A 20147-nucleotide genomic window follows, 5' to 3' on the forward strand; every position below is an offset into this window, starting at 1 on the left:
GATCTTGGCAAAGAGCTGCTATGTACATTACTTGGTACTCACTACACGAGTTACTTTTTCCCTCTATTTTTATGCAATAAGCATAACATTTATTGAAAACTTACTCCATTCCATCTGTGCCAGGCCCTGTTCTAAGTAGCCACATTTATGAACTCCTTGAATCTATAATAGCGGTTCTCAAAGTGTGGTCTGGGGCTGGGTGCGGTGGCTCATGCCCATAATCCCAACACTGTGGGAAGCTGAGGCGGGAGGACCGCTTGAGGCCAAGAGTTCAAGACCAGCCTGGGCAACATAGTGGAGATCCCATCTCTAAAAAGAAATTAAAAATTAGCCGGGCATGGTGGCTTACACCTGTAGTCCCAGCTACTCAGAAGGCTGAGGTGGGAGGATGGCTTGAGCACAGGAGGTTGAGGCTGCTGTGAGCTGTTTTTGGCACTGCACTGCAGCCTGGGTGACAGAGAAACCCTAACTTAACACAATCAGGGCTGGGCACGTTGGCTCACGCCTGTAATCCCAGCACTTTGGGAGGCCGAGATAGGTAGATCACCCGAGATCAGGAGTTCGAGACCAGCCTGACCAACATGGAGAAACCCCATCTCTACTAAAAATACAAAATTAGCTGGATGTGGTGGAGCATGCCTGTAATCCCAGCTACTGGGGAGGCTGAGGTAGGAGAATTGCTTGAACCCAGGATATGGAGGTTGCAGTGAGCCGAGATCGCACTATCGCACTCCAGCCTGGGCAACAAGAGCGAAACTCCATCTCAAAAACAAACCAAAAACAAAGTGTGGTCTGAGATGGCACCATAAGCATCTCCTGGAAACTTGTTATAAAGGCAGAATCCCAGCCCTGCCCCAGGCATACTGAACCAGGAATTTGGAGGGAGGACCCCCACGGTCTGTTTTGCACCAAGCCCTCTAGTAGATTCGAATGCAGCTCAAGATTGAGAACCACTCCCTTCTAACAACCCTGAGACGGGTGCTGTAATTCCACCCATCGTACAGGAAAGAACACGGAAGCTCCGGAGGGTTGACCCGCTGCAGTGACACAACTGCTGGGAAGCAGGATTTGAACTTTGGCCACCAGACTGTCCTCGGAGTTCCTGCACTGACCTCACATGATGTAAAGCTTGTGTAAGATGCTGGGGGAATTCCAGATCATTTCAGTGACTATGGCCCCAGGAAACAGACAGAGGTCCCCTCCCCGCCACGGCAGGATCTGAGTGCCACAGGAAGCTCCCACCCACCCCCAGGGCCCCACAGGCACAGTCACAGCCACTTCTGACCCTTTATTGGGGAACTGTTGGCCCCAAATAAATATAATACATTAAACCCAGAGCTGAGGGAATCGTTTACCCCAGGAGGCGCCCCCCACAACCTCAGCTGGGCGAAATAAGTTAGTGGGGGGCCTGCCCAAGGCCAGGCCAGCTCCCTGGGATAAAGTGCATCTCAGTTCCGTGGCCCCCACGTCTGCGTGGCCCCCATCAGGCCGTCAGGAGGGGCAGGCGGGAGATGCCTGGCGCTCACACCGTGCCAGCAGTGGCCGCCAAGGCTCTGTGTGTCCATCTGTCCACGTGAGGGAAGAGCTGTATGACCTGGGTCCTCAGGAGAAGCTGTCATCAGGCCGGGGCTGGGCGTCGAACGGAGGGTCTGAGACTGTGATGCCTTGGTGAAGCTTTTCCAGCGAGAACTTCATCTGTGGGGAGGAGGTGAGCAGGGTCGGGGGTGAACACTGGGGGGTAGTGGGAGGTGATGTCACCCACCCCCATCCTGCCGTTGAGAAACTGAAGACGGTCCAGAGGCCATACTGTCCCACTCCAGGGTCCCTCTGTGAGACGAGCGCAGCCACGATGCACCCAGTTTAGCTTCTCAGAGTCAGCAGAGGAAGGGGCTTAGTGTGCACCTGGGACCCCGATGGCCTGGGTTCAAATCCTGGCTCTGCTGCTTACCTCGGGTAACCTCAGGCAAGTCCTGTAACCACCGTGAGCCAAATCCCTTCATTTGAAATATGGGTCTGTATCACATCTGCTCCGTAGGATTATTTCAGGGTCCTGAAGAGCACCGAGAACCTGGTGCACACTAAGTGCTCAGCACATGTTAGCTGTCACCACCCCCTCTGTGACCTCGGGCAAGTTCCTGAGCTCCTCGCACCTCTGCATGCCTCATACTGCCTACCTATGTATAAAACCTGGATTAACGGCTGGGTGCAGTGGCTCACGTCTGTAATCCCAGCACTTTGGGAGGCTGAGGTGGATCACTTGAGGTCAGGAGATTGAGGCCAGCCTGGCCAACATGGTGAAACCCTGTCTCTACTAAAAATACAAAAAATTAGCCTGGCGTAGTGGCGGGTACCTGTAATCCCAGCTACTCGGGAGGCTGAGGCACAAGAATCGCTTGAACCTGGGAGGCAGAGGTTGCAGTGAGCCAAGATTAGGCCACTGCACATCAGCCTGGGCAACAGATCGGGACTCTGTCTCAAAAAGACTGGGCTAGCAAGAGCATCCTCCTCAAAGGCCAGCGGTGGGGAGAAGGCAGTCGTGCTTAACACTTAGAATAGCCCAGCCGCAGGTAAGTGCTCAATCTGCACCTACTGTGAGCACCAATCTGTGATGCCCACTCTGCACCCTTGGCAATTTGAGAGAGAGGAAAGTGATAAAAATTTAACTCAGAGCCAGGCGCAATGGCTCACACCTGCAATCCTAACACTTTGGGCGGCCGAAGGGGAGGACTGTCTGAGGCCAGGAGTTTGAGATCAGCCTGGCCAACGTGGTGAGGCTCCAGTCTCTATAAAAAATGTAAAAATTGGCCGGGCGCGGTGGCTCAAGCCTGTAATCCCAGCACTTTGGGAGGCCGAGGCGGGTGGATCACCAGGTCAAGAGATCGAGACCATCCTGGTCAACATGGTGAAACCCCGTCTCTACTAAAAATACAAAAACATTAGCTGGGCATGGTGGTGCGTGCCTGTAATCCCAGCTACTCAGGAGGCTGAGGCAGGAGAATTGCCTGAACCCGGGAGGCGGAGGTTGCGGTGAGCCGAGATCGCACCATTGCACTCCAGCCTGGGTAATATGAGTGAAACTCCGTCTCAAAAAAAAAAAAAAAAAAAGGAATGTAAAAATAGCCCAGGCGTGGTGGTGCATGCCTATAGTCCCAGCTACTTAGGAGGCTGAGGCAGGAGGATTGCTTGAGCCAGGAGTTCGAGGCTCAAGCCATCACATCAGTGTTTCCTGCAGGCCTGGCACCACTCCCAATGTCAGCCTGTCGCATCCTCACAGCAGTCTTTGAGGCAGCGTCAGCGTTATCCCGTGCACAAAGGAAGCCACAGCCACCATGGCGAAGTCACTTGCATGAGATCACACACCAGAAGTGGAACCTGGTTGCCTGAGTAGACACTGCCCCTGAACTACGCTGGGTGTCTGGGTCCACCCCGTTTTGGAGATGAGACCTCAGGGCCTTTGGAGAGTCTCTCCCCTTCAGACCATGTGACCCCTTAGTTACCCCAGAAGGGGGCAGGGGGTAGAGGGAGCATGCCTGGCCTGCCCTGGCTGCTGCGATGGGTCAGGGGTGGACCCAGGAGCCCAGCAGCCAATGAGAGTGAGCTCCGTGGTCCCCTGGGGGAAAAGCATGTCCCCCAATGATGCCAACCCTGGAGATGGGCACCAGGCATAGTTGGTGCGAGAGATCGACTCTTACTGCTGTCGAGTGACCAAACCCGGCCGTGCCTAACGTGAGACGCCTCTGGACTTTTGTCCAGGACGTGAGCCAATCAGTGCTTTCTTCCATCCATGTTTCCCTGCTTTCCCCTGCAGTGCTGTGGGGTGGGGACTCTGAGTGGCCTCCTCATTTTACAGCGGAGGACACTGAGACCTGGACAGGGGACATGCCTGCCGCATGGTGGGGTTTCAGCACAGGACCCGGCAGCCCCGCAGCCCCAGGCCCTGCCCGAGCGGCGCCTCCTACCTCATCCAGGAGCTCCACGGAGGCCCGCAGGATCTGCCTCCACTTGTGCACCTCCACGCTGTGGAACTGCTTCTGCAGAGCCAGGATCTCCGCCCACTCTGTGGCCGTCTGGGGGATCTTGCTGTGGGGATGCCAGGCCTGAGCAGAGCCTTGGCCTCCCCTGATGTGCCCAAGCCCCCCCCATTTCCCCAGGCTACCCACTCACCCCTTGGCCAGGGCCAGGCTGTGCCAGGACTCAAAGGTGTGGGCCGTCCTCTCCAGGGACCAGAGGCGGTAGAAGAGCAGGACGTTGAGGGCAATGAGGATGATAAGGCTGGTGACAGGGGTCAGAGGTCAGGAGTCCCAGGGTCTGGATGCTCCGAAACTGCCACCCCCAATACAACTACACCTTGTAGGGACACCTCTATCCCTCATTGCAGAGGAGAATGACGCTCAGAGAGGATGAGAGACATGCCTAGGGATGCACAGCCCATAGCAGGAAAGCCAGGGTTCAAATCCAGGCCTGTCTGACGCCCACATCCTTGACCCCCCCACCAGGCCACCTCCCTGGGGGAGCTGGGGGCACGGAGTGGGGAGAAGAGGCTACAGCAGGGGTAGGGTACAGGTAGGGGAGGGCAGAGGGAGGACTCAGGACCCTACCTCACACAGATCCTGCAGCAGCAGCAGCAGTGAGGGGAGACAGAAAGATGAGTGCCACCCGGCCTGCCCCCGCCACCCCCAGCCCTCCTCGCTCTGGGCAGCTCTGGGCCAAGCGCACCACGTCCTCTCACTGGATGAGCGCTGAGAGCTGAGGCTCAGAGGCTGAGCATGTGGCCGACCTGACCCTCACCTCCCAGGGTCTGCTCAACCCTGGGATCCTGCTTCTGTTTCCTCCAGTGTCCTGCCCGCCCCCTCCTGCAGGCTGCTGGGCTGGTGGGCATGTGGATTCTCCCCGCCAATGCTCTTCTCAGCCTAGGCGGTCTCCACTCTCCCAGGATGCCCATCCTGACTGCCCCCTGTGGCCTGGGAGGAAGCCGCCACTGGCCTCCCAGGGTTTCCCCACTCCTGGCCCCGACCCCTCTGCCCATGCCTCCCCCATCCCGGGCCCGATCACTCTGGTCTGGTGTCAGGTCTATCTTCCCCTCAAGGTCACTGCTGTGTCCTCAGGGCACAGAAGACGTGAGTAACGTGCATCAACGACCTCACTTGTTATGCACACCTCTCCCTGTGCACCTAATTCCAGAATCTTTATGTGCCTGCTCCTCCAGAAAGAGCCCCCTGATCCTTGGATGAGGTCAGCGCTCTCTGATCTCCCCCCACCCCCGCCGGGGCTCTGTTCTTCTAGCAGGGAAGTCTTCTCCATAGCAAACCGACACATCCCAAACATCACCTCGTCTAATCCTTGCTGTAACCAAACACACGCACCCACTTTAGCTAAGGGAGCCCAGAGAGCCCAAGGTCACACAGCCAGGAGGCAGATTCAGGCCTGTGTGGCCACTGCTCCTGTCTCTTACTCACACAATGCTGATGAGAACCAGGGCACTGGGGATGCCTGCTCCGGGGCCCTGGTCTACAGACGGCTCGGAGAAGCGGGAGCTGAGGGAGCCTGCAGGAGAGTGGCTTGGAGTCAGACAGCCTGGTACAGGACCCCAGTTCCTCCACCCATCTGGACCGGGCCCCAGTGGAACGCACCTGAGGTGTGCATGCCGGCCCGGGTGCAGGGGTCAGGGTCTGGGTGCTGCGGCCCATCCCCGTGAGCCCGCCAGCTCAGGGGCCGCTTCCGCCGCCGCAGACCGGATAGCAAGACCCGGGCATCCTTCCCGCCTTCCTCCAGTGACAGCTTCTCAGCCTTGGCGAGCTCTCGCTCTGTGTAAAAGAGAGGGGTCTCTGGATGTCCCCACCTGGCCAGGCCACCCCCCAACCCGCGCCCTGACCGGCCTTCTGCCCCTACCCAGATGGTGGAAATAGTCTTCAATGCCGCTCCACGAGTTCTTCTCAATGAGTGACTTCACCAGGCTCCACGGCTGCTTTCGGTAGCGGATCTCAGAAGACACTCTGGAGTTGGGACATCAGGGGAAGGCGCTCTGGGTCTGACTCCAGGCCTGGCTGCCCTGTCCCCCAAGATGGATTCTTTCCTTCCCGTAATTCAGAGGGCCCATTGTCACTCAGACAAAATAGATGGGTTCCCTACTCTCCATGGCTTCCCTGGATCTCCCACACACCACCCCACTCAGCCCAAATGCCAGCCAACTCCACCCATGCCCACTACCTGGGTAACACTCGCAGCAGCCCGAGCCCTGTCCACTCATAGACCACCTCGTAGCCAGACCTCGCCCCTGAACCTCTTCCATCTGGCTGCTGCACCCCAACTCCACATGGGCTCGGCTCAGCAGAGACCGCTCGGTCCTAAACTGACCTGATCTTTCCCTGGACCCAGTCCTCCCTGCCGCCTCCATCTCGGTCACCGGCAGCTCCATCGTTGGTTGTAGTGGCTCAGGCCAAACGCCTCGGGGTATTCCTTGAGCTCTCTTCTTTCCCTTACCCCCACATCCAATCTCTCATCAAATCCTGTCAGCTAAACCTACAAAATCTCTCCAGAAGCTAAACTTTTCCCCCTCTACTGTTCCACCCTGATCCAGCAGCCTCTGTCCCCTCCAGCCTGGATGTCCCAGCAGCCTCCTCCTGGCCTCCTGCTCATGTCCCTGTCCACCAGATCAGAGGGAGCCTGGGACCACCTGAGTCAGGTCAGCACCCTCCTGGCTCAGAGCCCTGCCCTAGTTGTACCTCCAGGTAAAAGTAAAGTCTTCACCATGAGCCACATCTGGTTCTTTTTTTTTTTTTTTTTTTTTTTGAGACAGGGTCTTGCCTTGTCGCCCAGGCTGAAGTGCAATGGCATGATCGTGGCTCACTGCAACCTCCACCATGTCTGGTTAATTTTTTTGTTTTATTTTATTTTGAGACGGAGTCTCACTCTGTCACCCAGGCTGGAGTGCAGTGGCACAATCTCAGCTCACTGCAACCTCTGCCTCCCAGGTTCAAGTGATTCTCATGCCTCAGCCTCCCAAGTAGTGGGGATTACAGATGTGCGCCACCATGCCCGGCTAATTTTTGTATTTTTAGTAGAGACAGCGTTTCACCATGTTGGCCAGGCTGGTCTCGAACTCCTGACCTCAAGCGATCCACCTGCCTTGACCTCCCAAAGTGTTGGGATTACAGGTGTGAGCCATGGCGCCCAGTCCTGGCTAATTAAAAAAAATATTTTTTTTGAAGAAACAGGGCCTCACTATGTTACCCAGGCTGCTCTCGAACTCCTGGGCCCAAGTGATCCTCCTGCCTCAGCCTCCCAAAGTGTTGGGATTACAGGTGTGAGCCACTGCTTCAGGTCCTGGTTCGCCACTTGAATCTCACCTCCTACTCACCCCATCTTGCTCCACCCCAGCCACTACCCACACCCCTGCCTCAGGGCCTTTGCACCCACGGTCCCAAATGAGTTGCTCTCAGCTCCTTCAGGTTCTTGGTGAAAAATTTCTTTCCCAGCAGGCCCCTCCCTGAGCAGCGTATCAGGTGTAAAAGGCTCCATGCCCCTGCTTCTATAACCTGCCACGTTTTCTTCATTTTTCTCCGTAGCCCTAATTGTCAGTGGATGTTCTGTAGCAGATTTTCCTAATTATTTCTCTCTCTTTCTCTTTTTTTTTTTTGAAATGAAGTCTCATCTGTCACCCAGGCTGGGGTGCAGTGGTGCGATCTCAGCTTACTGTAGCCTCCACCTCCCAGGTTCAAGGAATTCTCCTGCCTCAGCCTCCCAAGTAATTGGGTCTTCAGACGCTCACCATCACATTTGGTTAATTTTTCTATTTTTAATAAAGATGGGTTTTTGCCGTGTTGGCCAGGCTGGTCTCGAACTCCTGACCTCAAGTGATCCACCCACCTCACCCTTCCAAAGTGCTGGGATTATAGGCGTCAGCCACCACACCCAGCCAGATTTTCCTATTTCTCTATTGTCTAATTCCTCACTTGAATATGAGCTCCCTGAGAGAAGTGACATTGCCTGGCTTTGCTGCTGTGTCCTCGGGATCTTGAGGCTCAAACTCTCTCTGAGATGGGAGGAGCTGTCCCAGGGCCACGCTTTTCCCACCCTCCACTATTTGGAGCACAAGGGCCTCAGGAACCCCACGCTTTTGTTCCTCCACCAGGGTGGGAACCAACGCTCTGCTGCTGACTTGAGGAGTGGACAGGGGCCCTGGGGCCACCAGGGCATGGGATGCAGGGGCCAGCCACCACTCACCGGAGCCTCGCCTTGTTCCGGGCCAGACCCAGGATGCAGTAGCGGTGGGCAGTGTAGAAGTAGTCTTGGTAGGGGATGCCCTGCGTCAGCACCTCGGAGTCCACCACACACCCACCAGCCTGGGGGCCACGCCGGAACAGCGTCTGCAGGGACAGGGCCGGGGGAATCAGGGCCACCCCACCGCACCCACCCGGCTGCCCCACCCACCCGGCCGCCCCACCTGGCCCACCTGTGTCTCCACCACGGAGGCGCTCTTGGGGCCCAGCGGGTTGCTGATGGGGATGGTGTACGTCAGCACCCGGCGCTGGTGGCACTTGCTGTCCCCACTCCAGGGGCTCAGAGTCACGTCTGGCGGAGGGAGGAGCAGCATGAGACCACACCCCAGTCCTCTGCCCACAGGTCACAAGACTCAGACTTCTGGGATATCTCTCTGGGGACTTGGCCCAATCCCCACCCTTCCTGTGTCCCCACCTTTCTTCCAGGAGCCTAAAACCTTAGCTGTTGGGGTAGGACCATCTCATCCACTGCAGCCTCAGTTTCCCCCTCCGCACCCATCCTGGCTTCTGCCCTGAGCATTGGACCCGCAATCTTCTCAACACCTTCCCCTGGAAGGTTCCCCGGACCCCTTGAACCCACGGAGCCCCACATGGCCTCAACATCTCTCCAAACCTGCTGCATCTCCCAGGTCCCCCCTCAGGGGCGCTCCAGGCTCCCACTGGAGTGCTAGGCCTTGCCCTGGACACCCCGTAGTCAGACCCCTAGTTTGTTACCTCCACCACGTTCACCAAATCTCCCAAGCTTCACTCCTCGTTCAGCCCATTTTTGCCTGCCCAGTCTTCCCTTGAGTGTCTGACCTCAGTCTCCTCATCTAGTCCAGGGGCATCTTGGTAATGCCAAGCCTCAGTCTACCCCTTCTCTTCCTAGAACACTTCACAGTTCCCCAGTACCCCGAGGACAGAGTCTGAGTTTGGTATAGTTTGGTGATTTGTCCCTGCCCAAATTCCAAGTTGAATTGTAACCCCCAGTGCTGGAGGTGGGGCCTGGCAGGAGGTGTTTAGATCATGGGGGCGGATTCCTCATGGTTTGGTGCTGTCTTCATGATAGTGAGTTTTTCTGAGATCTGGTCATTTAAGTATGTGGCACTCTTTCTCACACGCTCCGCCTTTGCCTTCCACCATGATCAAAAGCTCCCTGAGACAGCCAGGCATGGTGGTTTACACCTCTAATCCCGGCACTTCCGGAGGCCAAGGGGGGCGGATCACTAAAGGCAAGAGATCGAGACCAGCCCGGCCAACCTGGTGAAACCCCGTCTCTACTAAAAATACAAATATTACCCTGGCGTGGTGGCGGGTGCCTGTAATCCCAGCCACTTCAGGCTGAGGCAGGAGAATCGCTTGAACCTGGGAGGCAGAGGCTACAGTGACCCAGGATTACGTCAATGCACTCCAGCCAGGGCGACAGCGAGACCCCGAATCAAAAAAAATACATGCTAATGATCACACACTTAATGTCTACCCTGTCAGGCCTGTGCAGGGCTTGGAGGCCAGTGGGAGACCAGGATAGATGAACTCCTGTCCTGAGACCCAGAATCTCTTGGGAACAACAGGAATATCTACATGAAGACCACACACTACCAGCGTGCTGAGTTAAGGGCAGAGGCTGAGCGTCTGGGGGTATCTGCCATCTGAGGAGGGTCAGGGAAGGCTGCCAGGAAGAGGCGAAATCCAAATCAAGACCTGAAGGAGGAACTGAGGAGGGAAGGAAGGGGGTGGGGCGGAGGAGCCTGGGAGGCTGACACTGGGAGTCCCCTGAGGCTGGGACGGGGCAGCCAGATATGGAGAGGGACAGCCACAGAGCTGAGTGAGGCTGAAGGGTTGGCACGGGGACAGCCAAGGAACTTGGGAGGCTATGAAAGAGATTCAAGCTGGGCCGGAGTGCGTCAGATGCGAGTTTCTCTTTATTTCTTTTTCTATATTGATGAGACATGTATACCCTGCAGAATCACGAAGACTGTGCCTTGTGTTGGGGGGGCTACAAGGACCCCAAAACTATGCTTATGTCCTAAACGGGGTGGCGTGTCAGGCTGAGGAGCTCTGCATTAGGCCGTTCTTACGTTACTATAAATACCTGAGGCTCGGTAACTTATAAAGAGGTTTAATGGGTTCGCGGTTCCACAAGCTGTACAGGAAGCATGATGTTGGCATCTGCCTTCTGGGGAGGCCTCAGGAGCCTTTTTAATTTTATTTATTTGTTTGTTTCTTTTTGAGATGGAGTCTCGCTCTGTCGCCCAGGCTGGAGTGCAGCCCACGATCTCGGCTTACTGTAACCACCACCTCCCAGGTTCAAGCAATTCTCCCGCCTCAGCCTCCAGAGTAGCAGGGATTACAGGTGTACAGCACCACGCTCAGCTAGTTTTTTTATTTCTGTAAAGACTGGGTCTCACTATGTTGCCTAGGCTGGTCTCAAACTTCTGGGCTGACATGATCTTACTGCCTTGGCACCCCCCATCCTTTTTTTCCTTTTTTTTTCTTTTTCTGAGACAGAGTCTTGCTCTTGTTGCCCAGGCTGGAGTGCAATGGCACGATCTTGGCTCACTGCAACCTTCATCTCCCGAGTTCAAGTGATTCTCCTGCCTCAGCCTCTCCAGTACCTGGGATTGCAGGTGCCCGTCACCACACCCAGCTAATTTTTTGTATTTTTAGTAGAGATGGGGTTTCACCATGTTGGCCAAGCTGGTCTCTAACTCCTGACCTCAGGTGATCCACCACCTTGGCCTCCCAAAGTGCTGGGATTACAGGCATAAGCCACCTTGCCCAGCTGCCCCCCCACGCCCCTTTTTTTGAGACAGAGTTTCGCTCTGTCATCCAGCCTGGAGTGCAGTGTCGAGATCTCAGCTCACTGGAACCTCCACCTCCAAGGTTCAAGCAATTCTCCTGCTCCTGCCTCCCGAGTAGCTGGGACTATAGGCATGCGCCATCACACCCGGCTAATTTTTGTATTTTCAGTAGAGGAGATTTCACCATGTTGCCCAGGCTGGTCTCGCATTCCTGACCTCAAGTGATCCTCCCACCTCAGCTTCCCAAAGTGATGGGATTACAGGCAAAAGCCCCGCCGCAGCCTCTAAATTTGTATTTATTAAATTATTTTTATTATATTGTTCTAGGTGTTTTTCTAGTATAAACTCATTTAGTTCTCATGAGAACCAATAAGCCAGGTACTATTACCATACCCCGTTATGCAGAAGGAGAAACTGAGGCACAGGGAGTCTCAGAATCCCACCCAAGCCTACCCAGCTAGTAAGAAGCAGAACTGCTTCTGGTCTCACAGATGTTGCTTTTCACCACCCCGCCCGGCTCCACCGGCTACCAGTGCCCTCCTGTGTCCTGGGCTACCCTTCCTCACCCCTCCCCTGCACCTGCGTCACCTTGGCCTCTCCTTCATGCGCCCCCGCCCCCGCTGACCTGTGAACTTGCACTGCTGCAGGAAGCCCTGGAGGAAGGGCGAGTCCGAGAAGAGCATCTGCTGGAGCCGCTCAGCGCCCACATGGAAGACGGAGTTGATGAGGAGGCGGCCGGAGAGGTCGGGAAGCAGGGCGGCCAGGTCCGCCGCTGCAGACAGAGGAGGGTTCGGGGTGATGACGGCCTCTACTCCTCCCTCCCTCCCACCGCAGGCCACGCCTTTCCACTCCCAGGCCTTGTAGGGTGCATGAGCAGGCTCAACCTCCTGGGTCAGAGCAGGACACTGACATAGAGCCCTCCTGACTCAGGGATGGGCTGAGGGTGGGCATCTGCCCCAGGCCCAGCCCGTCAGAGCCACCGTGCTTGGTTCTGGGTAGAAAACACACCTAGGCCCTGCGACTGAAACCACAGGGGTTCATTATGGGGTGAGCACGTGCTCCTGGGAGCATCAGCCTAGGAGCACAGCAATTGGTTCCGGGGTGAGTGTGTGACCCAGGCCCAGCTGCTCAACCACAGTGATTGGCTCAGTCACAGGCACGCTCTCAAGGTGGAGCAATCAGAGCCAACCCTAGGTGTCAGCTGTAGACAATGGAAAAAATAGGCTGCTCTCTCTCATTGGGCTGGTCTGGGGCAGTCCTCTCTGCCCTGTAAGAGACAAGAGTAGAGGCTACCTGAGAATTAGTGGAGAGAGAAAATGAATAATGATCATGGCAATGCTAAAAGTCATGAAATCACTTCCTTCTCTCCCTTTGTTCATTTTAGAGATAAGATCTTGCTCTGCTGCCCAGGCTGGAGTGCAGTGGTGCAATCAAAGCCCACTGCAGCCTCCAGCTCCTGAGCCCAAGCATTCCTCCTGCCTCAGCCTCCCTAGTAGTTGAAACTACACAGGGTGCATGACACCATGCCTGGCTAATTTTTTTTTAATCTTTTGTAAAGACAGGGGTCTCACTATGTTGCCCAGGCTTGTCTCAAACTCTTGGCCTCACGGGATCCTCTTGCCTTGCTCTGCCAAATAGCTGGGACTACAGCTGTGCACCACCACACCTAGCGATCCTCCTGCCTCGGCCTCCCAAAGTGCTGGGACTATAAGAGTGAGCCACCGCGCCCAGCCTCGTTTCATTCTCTTAACAAAACCCTGTGAAGTGGGTATTATTGTTAACCCCATTTTCAGGGAAGGAAAGCAAAGCTCAGAGAAGTTACACAATCTGCCCGCGTGACATGGTACGGGAGCAGTGTGGCCAGGATCCGAACTCCAGCAAGCTGCCTTCAGTCCGTGCTTGCGTTCACCTTGCCATGCTGCCTTCAAAGCAGAGCTAAAGACAGATTTCTAGAAACAGCACCTGAACGCCATCCCGCCAGCACCTGGATTCTCGGAGCCGTGAGCTAATCCATCCCGTTGCTCAAGGCTGAGCGAGGCTTGCAAGTAGGGGAGGCGAACGAATCGTGCCCACCTGCCTCACCTTCCTCTCCAGTGGATGAAGACGAGTTACTCGTGTCCGTCAACAGCTCCTCGCTGGGCAGCAGATCCAAGGGGCCCAGGGTGGCAGGCCCGTCAGGTGGGGTGGGCTCTGTGCTTGGGGGTTCAGCCACCGGAGTCACTGTCTGGCTAGAGGAGGCGTCTGGCTGGCTGTCTACCTGCTCCTCCTTGTCCTCCTCTGCCTGCAGAGAAAGGCCTGATGTAGCCTTGGCCACCTCCAACCCAGCCCCAGGGCCCCCAGGTCCACACTGGCCACAAGGACTCCAGGATGGTGTACGCACCGTATGCATCCACCTTGGGTGGTGTACGCACCGAAGGCTCCCGGCGGAGCTGCGATCGGCCTGGAGCCACCCACATGGGGCCCCTCTCAGCCCCTGCCAGGCTTGTCTCAGATGCCTGGGCCATAAGCTTTCTTGCCTGTCCTGTCCTGTCCGTCTGTCTCCTGCTTCATCCATCCACCCATGTCCCTCCCCTTCTGTCTGTCCCCTCTCTTTCCTGTCTCTCTTTCCCTATCTGTCCCATGCCCGTCTTCCCACCCCCGTCCTGTTCCTCCATCCACCCCTTCCCTGCCCCTTCTGTCCACTCCCTTCCAAATCTGTCAGGCTGTCCTTCCCCCACTGCACTCCCAGCCCTCCTCTGTCCCTTCCTTTCAGTATCACGCCCCTTCCACCCCACTGCTCACCCCGTGGTCTGCGTCACTGCTGGCTCGGGAAAGGTTGGGGGTGACACGGCCACGGCGTGAACCCACCGGGCTCGCCTCCTGGCTGCGGTCAGCTGCCCCTGAGGAGGTAATGTCGCTCAGGGCGATCACATCTCCCACTTCCTTGGGGGTCCTGTGGGGAAGGGGAGGAAGCGGGACTGCTGTGTCCTTGAGACCCCACACACCCTCCTGGATCCCACAGACTTCATACAACCACCTCAGGCCCCCAGCACTCCAGGTACTCTGCACACGGCCCATCCTGTTCTTCCCAGAACCCTGCAACCTCCCCTGACCTCCAACTCACCCTAGACCGTTTAGCTGCAAGGGGCAGACGTAGTCCTCATCCTCGCTGGTGAGGCCCAGCTCTGAGCCGTAGCACTGATGCACCAGGTGCCAGAGCTCTCGGGGACTCAGCGTCTGGGCAGGTGGGATCTGGGGTTGGCCTCCATCTCACCCCAGCCAGAGCCCAGCCTGCCAGATTCCTCACCAGCCCTCGGCCTCTGCAGTTCCCCTGGCTTCCACAAGGAGGCAGCCACGAGCTCCCGCCCCAGACCTGGCCCCAACACGTGGGAAACCCCCTGTACAGCCCCTCCAGGCCCTGCAGCCAGCACTTATGCTTCCTGCCTCCCACAATACTCTGGCCAGAGAATGTTCCCACTTTTCTTAATAACTTTTTTTTTTTAGATGAAGTTTGGCTCTGTCACCCAGGCTGGAGTGCAGTGGTGTGACCTCAGCTCACTGCAACCTCTGCCTCCGGGGTTCAAGCGATTCTCCTGCCTCAGCTTCCCGAGTCACTGGGATTACAGGTGTGTGTCACCACGCCTGGCTAATTTTTACGTTTTTGGTAGAGACAAGGTTTCCCAATGTTGGCCAGGCTGGTCTTGAACTCCTCACCTTGTGGGCACCATGATCCACCCACCTCGGCCTCCCAAAGTGCTGGGATTACAGGCATGAGCCCCCATGCCCAGCCATGAATGTTCCCATTTTTACAGAGAATACAGAGGCCCAGGGAAGGGAAGTCATGTAGGGAAAGTCATGCGTTCAAGGTTCAAGTGACTTGGTCAAGCCCTGCCAGACTCCAGGGCTGAGGCTCCCACCCCATGCCATCCTGCCCCCCCCAGATCTTTTCCCAGGTGTCCTCGGGAGCCGTAGGCTTGCCAGAGTGGCTGTGATCACAGCAGATAACAGCAAGTGATCACAGCAGCAGACATTTGCTGCCTTGTCAACTAGGTGCATTCTCCTAACCACTTTACAGATGTGCTAACTCACTGTGTCTTCAAAACAATGGCGCTGAGAAGTGCCAGGTGACATGCCAAGATCCAGCCAGGACGTGGCAGTGTCGAGATGTGACCCTAAGGGAGCTTGTTCTACAGCCGGGGGCGGGGGCCAGTGGCCAGGGATTGAATCACTCTGCTCATGAGAGCTGACATGACTATTTATTCTGGGCCCAATTCTGGGTGTTATGAAGTGGGGATGGCCCCCATTTGACAGATGGGGTTCAATCACTTGCCCTAGGGGATAGGGCTGGAACCCCGGGGCTCTGTTCTGTCCTCCTTAGGGCCTGAGTGCGCTGTCCGTCTCTCAGGCTGCGGAATGGGACCCTCAGTGCTTCTGCCAGCCCCAGGGAAATCGGAGCATCTGAGAAGGCAGCCTGTGAGTGCCGCTCAGACTGAGGACAGGGCTGGGGCTTTCTAAGGTGCTGTGGGGCCGGCCATAGCCCATATCCCTGTGACAACCATCCACCATCTATCCATGCTCCCCCACTGCCAGCGGAACCTGGATTTTGTTCAGGGTGAAAATCATTCTCAGCCCCAGGGAAGAATTATGACAGTTTACACAAATCCATGTCCCTTTGCCAGAAACTCAGCTTCAGAGTCAGGTGGGGCCCAGGGAGGAGCTGCAGGTGCACTGGGCCTGGTGCCCACGGAGAAGAGCCAAGGCTGCCTCCAGCTCAGCAAGTTCTGGAGCCCCTGGCTTCACGGTCCCCCTGGCAGCCCCCCGTCCCCACCCAGGCCTCACCCAGGCCCACCTTTTCAAGCAGTGCATTCTGCCAGAGGCGGAAGATGAGGAGGAAGCAGCGATCACGGGCCCCGAAGGAAGTGAAGAAATGCTGTGAGGGAAGAGAGAGGTGTGAGCAGGTGCGGGAGACGCCAGGACAGAGGCAGTAGGCACCACCCTCATCTGCACTGATGCCACATCTTTGTCCCCATGAATCCATTAATTCACCCCTGCATTACCCCACAAAACACCTATCCTGCGCCCGGCCCTGCGCTGGACAATGCCAGAATCACGGGGATGGAGAGATAGCCCCTGGCCTTGTACTCAGAGCTCCTAGTCCAGGGAGGGGACTGACGCATCTCCAGACAGGGTCAGCCCAGAGGGGCTGGGCTGTGATGGGGAAGCCCAGGGAATTTGCCCAGCCTCCTTTGCCACTAAGAATAGTCAGTTGATTTTTTTTTTTTTTTTCTGAGACAGGGTCTGGCTTTGTCACCCAGGCTGGAATGCAGTAACGTGATCACAGTGCACCGCAGCCTCAACCTTCTGAGCTGAAGCCATCCTCCGTCTCAGCCTGAGTGAGTAGCTGGGACTACAGGTGTGTGCCACCACACCTGGTTATTTATTTATTTATTTTTTATTTTATTTTATTTTAATTTATTTATTTTTTTTGAGACGGAGTTTCACTCATGTTACCCAGGCTGGAGTGCAATGGCGCGATCTCGGCTCACCGCAACCTCCGCCTCCTGGGTTCAGGCAATTCTCCTGCCTCAACCTCCTGAGTAGCTGGGATTACAGGCACGCACCACCATGCCCAGCTAATTTTTTGTATTTTTAGTAGAGACGGGGTTTCACCATGTTGACCAGGATGGTCTCGATCTCTTGACCTGGTGATCCACCCGCCTCGGCCTCCCAAAGTGCTGGGATTACAGGCTTGAGCCACCGCGCCCGGCCCTTTATTTATTTATTTAAAGATGGACTCTCGCTCTGTCACCGAGGCTGGAATGCAGTGGCGTGATCTCGGCTCACTGCAACCTCCACCTCCTGGGTTCAAGCGATTCTCCTGCCTCAGCCTCCTGAGTAGCTGGGACTACAGGCATGCGCCATCACACCTGGCTAATTTTTGTATTTTTATTAGACGGGGTTTCACCGTGTTAGCCAGGGCTAGTCCCTATCTCCTGACCTCGTGATTTGCCCACCTCAGCCTCCCAAAGTGCTGGGATTACAGGTGTGAGCCACCCCGCCCGGCAATTTTTTTTTTTTTTTTTAAATAGAGACAGGGTCTCACTATGTTGTCTAGGCTAGCCTCGACCTCCTGGGCTCAAGGAATCCTCCCACCTCAGCCTCCCCAAACTGCTGGGATTACAGGCATGAGCCACTGCACCTGGTCAGATCCACTTTCAACCAACACAACACAAAGGGAAGTCTGCAGGGAAGCATCTCTCATGCCTGCCCCCTCCTTGTTGTGCTGCTGGTGAGAAAGCCATCTTGCAACCAACAGACACGAGGCCAAGGGACACAGCATCAGGGGAGACTTACAAGGGGAGGGGCGGCTGAGGCACCACATACATGGAAGAGTTTTACTATTTCTGCTGTTCCTGAGCAGCTGTGTGAGGTGACAGGTTTCGGGGAAAGAGAAGAGAGGCTGGTGCAGGGATCAGGTCAGGGGTGATGGGAGCCTGGCCGGGAGAACAGAGAGAGGGGACAGCTCGGAGAGAGCTCAGGGCACAGAACAAATGGGCTCTGCGTGGTTGGGGGAGGTGGCCTGCTGAGATGGAGGACTGTGTGGTCCCGTCACTGGCTCCTCCGTCACCTTCTCGCTCTCCGTGCAGATCTGGATGGCGTTGGGGATCAGCTTAGCCGTCTTTTCCTTCTTCAGACACGTCACTTCCTTCAGCTGGATGGAGATCTGAGGACAGCAGGAGGGTCAAGAGGAGCAGAGTAGGGCTTGGCCTTGGTGGCCTCCGCCCCTGCGCCCCACACAGCCGTGGGCTTACCGTGGTCTCCCAGCGGAAGATGTTGCTGTAGAAGCAGATCCAGTTCTCGGAGAGGTAGAGGCGGCCCTGCAGCAGGATCTCACGCTGCAGGGCGCAGGAGTAATCTGAGAGTGGCCGGGGACAGACAGGAGGACACCTGAGTCATGGGGCTGTGCCAGCATCCGCGGGCCGGCGGGGAGCCATAGGGCTGGGCTAGGAGCCGTGACTGGGGTCCAGGACTCACCCACGATGAGGCGTTCTGCTTCGGGGAGTTTGCTGAACAGTTTCCGAAAGTCCTCGTTACGCTGCTTGTAAGTGGGGCTCAGCATCTGGGGGAAGTTTGGGAGGTGAGAATCTGGATGGGGGTTCACACTCCCAATTCTGCCCCACAAAGCTCCCAGAATCCCCTCAGTCTCTTACGTCCCTGACGGGTTCCACTACATGCGACACACGAGTAACCACAATGGCAGCTGCCAATTACAGATTTCCTATGCAAGCCAGGCCCTGTACCAAGCACCCACCGGCATCACTGACTCATTCCACTTTCCCTTCAGACTTGTAAGGTGGGGCTGTTTCTCAAGGACAGGGAGAGGCCCAGAGAGGTTAAGTAACTCATCCAAGGTCACACAGCACATAAATAATAGCACAGAATGTGACCCTAGCTCTGCACCCACTCAATCCCAGCATACACTCCTTGACTGCTGCAGCCTGGGGCTCCTGGCCCAGCACCCTGTCCTCCCAGCCCGCCAGCAAGCCCTTTGCCCAGAAACTTACACTGTACCAGCTCTGCATCTTCTGCAAGGGAAAGAAGAGAAGTCAGGACGAACCCCCAGATCACCCGACGGCCCCCCCTCCCAGCCCTCTCCCCACCCAACCTGGGCTTGCACCAACCTTGCTGTTGCGGATAAAGTTCCGGCTGCCTAGGCTCTGGGTGCTGGGAGTCCCGGGCACCCCACCCTTCTCTGAGGAGCTATCCGACCCCTTCTCCACCATGGTGCCTGGTTCTGGCTCAGGTGGAGGCCGGCTTGGGGGCAGGAGCTGCAGCCGCTTGCGGAGCGATGGGGAGCTGCTTGGCGTGCTCCGGCCAGAGTGGGGTGTGGTGCTGGGGGGCAGGAAGAGGAGTGTTACTGGGAGAAACAGGCTGGGGTTCAGGGACAGGCCTATTTTCAGTGGCCCACTCATCAGCCCGCTGATCCTCGGATACACACGCATCCACCCAGCCATCCTGTTCCTCTTCCCAGCAGTGAGACTCAGACGGCGCTCCTTAACATCTCCGTGCTAGTTACTTCATCAGTCATCCACGGACGATAAATACATGGCCTCATCTGGTTGTCTGGGGCTTACACAAATCAGGACATGTAAAGCACTTCCTTTATTATTTTACTTTTTTTTTTTTTTTGCAACGGAGTCTTGCTCTGTCACCCAAACTGGAGTGAAGTGGTGTGATCTCGGCTTACTGCAACCTCCGCCTCCTGGGTTCAACTGATTCTCCTGCCTCAACCTCCTGAGTAGCTGGGACTACAGGCTCCTGCCACCACACTTGGCTAACTTTTGTATTTTTAGTAGATGGGTTTCACCATGTTGGCCAGGCTGGTCTCGAACTCTTGACCTCGATATCTACCCACCTCAGCTTTCCAAGTGCTGGGATTATATGCATGAGCCACTGTGCCAGGCCTACTTTAATTTTTTTTGAGATGGAGTCTCCCCAAGCTGCCCAAGCTGATCTCAAAATCCTGGCCTCAAGCGATCCTCCAGCCTCAGCCTCCCAAAGTGCTGGGATTACAGGCATGAGCCACCGCACCCAGCCTATGTAAAGTAATTCTAATAGCTCTCAACGACATCTGCTAGCGAGCTCTCAACATCTGCTACTTTTTATTTAATTTTTTATTTTTTTTGCGACGGAGTCTTGCTCTGACGCCCAGGCTGGAATGCAGTGGTGTGATCTCAGCTCACTGTAACCTTGGCCTCCCAGGTTCAAGTGATTCTCCTGCCTCAGCCTCCAGAGTAGCTGGGACTACAGGCTCGGACCACCACGCCCAGCTAACTTTTGCATTTTTAGTAGAGACAGGGTTTTACCATGTTGGCCAGGCTGGTCTCAAACTCCTGACCTCAAGTGATATGCCCATCTGGACTCCTGAAGTGATGGGACTGACTACAGGCGTGAGTCACCACACCTGGCCTACACCTGCTATTTTTAAAATTAACTTAGTATTTCAAACAAATATTTATTGAACACCGACTTTCCACTCAGTTGTTGGAGCTAAAACCCTGAGCATCTTTCTTAATTTCTTTTTTTTTTTTTTTTTTTTTTTTTTTTT

General features: G+C 55.9%; 1 protein-coding gene across 9 annotated transcripts in view; it reads right to left on the reverse strand.

Annotated features, from left to right (window-relative positions):
• Window positions 1-1273: 1273 nt before the first annotated feature.
• The window catches only part of GRAMD1A (GRAM domain containing 1A), a 32492-nt gene continuing 13618 nt past the window's right edge, over window positions 1274-20147 (reverse strand). For 4 of the 9 annotated variants that reach the window (XM_032249082.1, XM_032249079.1, XM_032249081.1 and 1 more), the window contains 19 exons: window positions 18721-18931; window positions 18604-18624; window positions 18074-18158; window positions 17851-17954; window positions 17667-17762; window positions 15888-15968; window positions 14163-14275; window positions 13841-13991; window positions 13133-13340; window positions 11685-11828; window positions 8453-8571; window positions 8224-8366; window positions 5890-5993; window positions 5631-5804; window positions 5457-5544; window positions 4599-4610; window positions 4165-4272; window positions 3960-4080; window positions 1274-1695 (listed from right to left, as the gene is read on the reverse strand). In XM_032249082.1, the coding sequence (XP_032104973.1) occupies window positions 1603-1695; window positions 3960-4080; window positions 4165-4272; window positions 4599-4610; window positions 5457-5544; window positions 5631-5804; window positions 5890-5993; window positions 8224-8366; window positions 8453-8571; window positions 11685-11828; window positions 13133-13340; window positions 13841-13991; window positions 14163-14275; window positions 15888-15968; window positions 17667-17762; window positions 17851-17954; window positions 18074-18158; window positions 18604-18624; window positions 18721-18822 (2067 nt within the window). In that variant the 5' untranslated portion in view covers window positions 18823-18931 and the 3' untranslated portion in view covers window positions 1274-1602. The remainder of the gene's footprint in view (window positions 1696-3959; window positions 4081-4164; window positions 4273-4598; window positions 4611-5456; window positions 5545-5630; window positions 5805-5889; window positions 5994-8223; window positions 8367-8452; window positions 8572-11684; window positions 11829-13132; window positions 13341-13840; window positions 13992-14162; window positions 14276-15887; window positions 15969-17666; window positions 17763-17850; window positions 17955-18073; window positions 18159-18603; window positions 18625-18720; window positions 18932-20147) is intronic. The other 5 variants (XM_032249078.1, XM_032249083.1, XM_032249077.1 and 2 more) reach the window with 4 other exon arrangements.

The sequence above is a fragment of the Sapajus apella genome, unplaced genomic scaffold (genome assembly GCF_009761245.1).
Source record: "Sapajus apella isolate SASKATOON/1434 unplaced genomic scaffold, GSC_monkey_1.0 scaffold68, whole genome shotgun sequence".
In the NCBI taxonomy this organism is placed as follows: Eukaryota; Metazoa; Chordata; class Mammalia; order Primates; family Cebidae; genus Sapajus; species Sapajus apella.